We start from the raw sequence: 3,702 nt of genomic DNA, 5'->3' as shown, positions 1-3,702 counted from the left end.
CTGGCGGGCGGCCGGCCCGGGGAGCAGGCGACGAACTTCAACAGTCAGTAGCCGCTCGGTGACCGTCTCCCCGCGAGTGTCCGGCGGTGGGGCGGGCAGCGCTGGCGCGGAGGAGGAGGAGAGGGGAAGGGAAGGGACGGGACGGGAGGCGGTGCTGCAGCCGCGCCGGGGCCGAGCCCCGCGGTGCGTGCCCGGGGCCGGGAGCGGTCCGCCCTCCGCAGCCTCGGCCGCTGCTTTTTACACCCCAGGGGGGGCTGGGGCCCGGGGCTGCCCAGGCTGTAGCTGTCCCGGGAGAGGAGAAGGAGCGCGGCTGCTAGGGCTAACCCGTGCTTTTATCTGAAGGAAGGGAAACGCGCCCCTGGTTTCCAGTTTGACTTCAAGACGCAGATAGGCGGCATGATTTGACTCTGGCTTTGGAGGTGACTGCACGCAGCGGGCCCTTAGCTTATTTTCTCCTTTAGTTCCTCAGGCCGCTTTTAGTTTAAGGGCTGCCTCTGAAGACAAGACATTGATCCGAAGTCTCTTATTCTAAATAACGTTTTACACAGCAGTTTGTTCTAGAGAGCTTGCAGACCTACTTAAAGATTTACCGTTGCTTACATTTCAAGTCACTCTGCTGCGGCGGTGCCGCCGGGTGCACTTAGGGACGCGTCGGGTCTGCCCCAAAGCCCTTTCCCTTTGGCTCAGACGGGCACCGGTCGGATGGCAGCGGTGCGTGCAGTCCTCCTCCGCCATCTGCTCCCCAATACCTGTGCGCTGGAGGAGGGGGCAATGTGGACCCCATAGTACTGGGGTCCTCCTGGAGCTGGGTCTTCCTTCCTCCCTCCTTGCTTCTCCCGGGGATCTCGCACAAGCAGTTTGCTCCCCTCCGCATCAGCCCATCAGTGAACTAGTGGAAGAGCTCATTGATCTCTGGGGGTCTTATCAAGAGGGTTCCTGCAATAGCTATTGATTGCTCTGAATGAAAGACGCAGTAAAGACGCAAAATGCTGCTTTTGCTATGACATATTCCTGAGTTATCCACTGCCATCTAGTCCTAGCAGTCATATTTTGCAGTTTCTAAGTAATACAACATTATATACAGGGATGAATTACAGCCATAAATGTGCATTTATAATATGTAAAATTCCAACATAAAGGTAGAATACTTAACGAATATGATTACAATATGCAAGCAGTCCCCTGGACCGTAAATCATAACGACTTAACGCTGATAACCTTAATCTTGAATCAAATAAAAAAATACCTGAAGCCTCCCAAACATGCTGGGCTGGGATCCACCTCTAGGAAATAGAAGAACATTCTTAAAAATCTTGTTCTCTGCTTAGAAATGAAAGGGAAGGCTGCAGGCACATTCCAGGGCTCCCAGGACGTGACCTCCAGCCCTCAGCAGTACCGTCTGTCATTGTGTTAAAAGATTAACTATTTCAAACACTTTTGGCAAGATGCAATTAGGTTTTGGGTTCCTTGTCCCTTTTAATTATTAGAACTTTCTTGTGTGTTTGCAGCCTTACTTACCATGAAGTCCCAGCCTACTTATGTTGCATTTAATTGTTTTATTGATCCATTCGCACAGTGTAAATTGAACCTTCAGGCTCAGCCTGGATGAAAGAGAGCTGGGTAGGGGCACTACCTCGAAAGCAAATTTAAGCTCCAGAGAGTCCTGATTCTCCCACACCGGTACCTTCCTGCCTGCAGGATGGAGCTGCTGTGGCCTTTGAGCAGCCCCAGCTTAACCCCGTTACACCAGGCTAATGGCTTTAGTCAGCAGGCAGAGACCAGAGAGATCACCTAGAAAGCAAAACTGAGCCTTTCATTTAAAGCCAACCTGTATCTACTGGAAAACTAGAGGCTGTGCTGGGCCCTGGGGCTGGACCCAAAATGCAAATGGCCCAGCGGGAGCGTAGAAGGTTCTTTTCTCAGTCATCTATGAAAAAGGCTTTTGCAGTCTTTAGTAGGAATCATTATTTATCTTAATGTTTTTCAGAAAATTTGTATGGAATGGTACACACTCTTTTGGTGACTGGGGGTTTTTTTTTAGGAATCTGTGTACTCTGGAGTCTATGTATGAATAACAAAGATAGTTTTCCTGAGCATTACAGAAAACATTAGTTTAAATAAAAAATTACAGATAATCATTATTACATTATAGTACCTAAAAACCTATCTATTGCAAATCTATTGATCTGGCCTGTGGAAACATTCAGTAAGTGTGTCAAAGTAGTGTAGCGATCTGCACTGTATCCAGGGCTACAGCAGAACACTGATAACTGTAGAGAGATTTACATCTATTTTAAAGAAACAAACCCACTGGGATCCTTTGCTGTTTATGTTTAATAGGTTTTACTGTATTTATGATTATTTCAGAACATAGCCTGAATCCCAACAGTTCTGTGTGGGATATGGATTATGAAAGACTGTTGCACAGTAAGAAAACCCTTCCCGGGACCGTGGGCTCTTACAAACCCTCCAGCCTGTTCAGGAGCAGCTCTCTCCTGAGTCACCAGGGAAGGAAAAGTTTGCTAAGTCAGAACCTGGGCCAGAAACCACAAGAAAAGCAGTTGTCCTGTGACATGCTCCTTAAACTTTCCAGATATGTTCTAATGGATACCTTTGAACCTAGCTTGGCCTGGAATCTCTTTCGGTTGTATAACTGTGATCGAGAAGTCAACCTGCCCAAAATTCCTATCAGTCCTCTCAAGGTGGCCCAGCACAAGGTGAAGCCGTTCTTGCTACGCAGGGTGCTTCGGCTCCTCAGGAACATGGGAGTGTTGTCGGAAGCTCAGCAGTCCAAGGCCTTCTCTCTGCTCAAGAAGCAAATGCTTAAACCAAGGAAAACACCGTTAAAGCCCAAAGTGGAACCAGGTGGTAGGTATAGAAGGAGGAGACGTGGGTTTTGGTATCTCAGATGCATTCTGGTGCTGGCTAAGTGAAGGCGCGGGGCCGGGCTCCGCGCTGCCAGGGCGAGGGGTGCCGGCCAGGGGTGGACATCCCTGGGAGCAATCGGGTAGGCGGTGGTCCTGTGTCGTGCCGGGAGCCGGCGCTCAGCATTCAGGCTGAGCTAGAGCCAGGGCTCAGAGTGCTCAGCCCTAAGCAGGAGGGCTGTGAGGAGGCAGGTAGGAAGCAGTCACCGTCTGCAGAAGAGGAGAGGCTGGACGAAGGCTGGTAGGGTGTGCGGAGGGCGGTTGCCGCAGATGGGCCACTGTACGGAGACAGGCTGTGGGAGTCAATACAGGCGCTAAAAGCCACGTTGTGGAAACGCGGTGACCGGCTCCGTGGGGCTGCCAGGTCCACGGCGGCCCCGGGCGTGAGCGGTGTGTCGCTCCCCACTCCCCGGGGCCCGGCGGTGCACCAGCCCTTCCAGCTCCCACCAGTAGCTGACAGGTTCCACTCCCCGGCTCTGAGCTGGGGGTTGCCTGTGGAAATACAGCTACGCTGCGTTGAAAAGGTAAAATGAATTTCCCCCGAAAAAAGTGGAGAATTACAGGAAATGCGGCTGGGAAGGGGCGAAACAAACAAAGAAGCAAACCCCACAAGCAACCCAAAACCCCCACCAAAATTAATAATAATAAAAGAATCTTATTTGATAATTAGTATAAGGTAGGAGCAAATGGCCCGCGCGCGTCCCCCGCTTCCAGGATGCGCAGGCAGGTTTGCCCAGCGCGGGGAGGGGGGAGGGAGCCGGGGCAGCGCGCGGGGCGA

The 3,702-nt window shown here is 51.5% G+C and overlaps 1 protein-coding gene across 1 annotated transcript in view; it reads left to right on the top strand.

Annotated features, from left to right (window-relative positions):
* Positions 1 to 2,402: 2,402 nt before the first annotated feature.
* LOC104834732 (transmembrane protein 2-like) overlaps positions 2,403 to 3,702 on the top strand; it is a 54,366-nt gene continuing 53,066 nt past the window's right edge. Inside the window, exons 1-2 of the mRNA XM_010572295.1 lie at positions 2,403 to 2,868; positions 2,931 to 3,165. Coding sequence (XP_010570597.1) covers positions 2,403 to 2,868; positions 2,931 to 3,165 — 701 coding nt within the window. The remainder of the gene's footprint in view (positions 2,869 to 2,930; positions 3,166 to 3,702) is intronic.

Source organism: Haliaeetus leucocephalus, unplaced genomic scaffold (assembly GCF_000737465.1).
Source record: "Haliaeetus leucocephalus isolate CR32 unplaced genomic scaffold, Haliaeetus_leucocephalus-4.0 Scaffold339, whole genome shotgun sequence".
Taxonomy (NCBI): Eukaryota; Metazoa; Chordata; class Aves; order Accipitriformes; family Accipitridae; genus Haliaeetus; species Haliaeetus leucocephalus.
The sequence above is the reverse complement of the archived record's forward strand: the minus strand, read 5'-3'. Positions and strand labels throughout refer to the sequence as shown.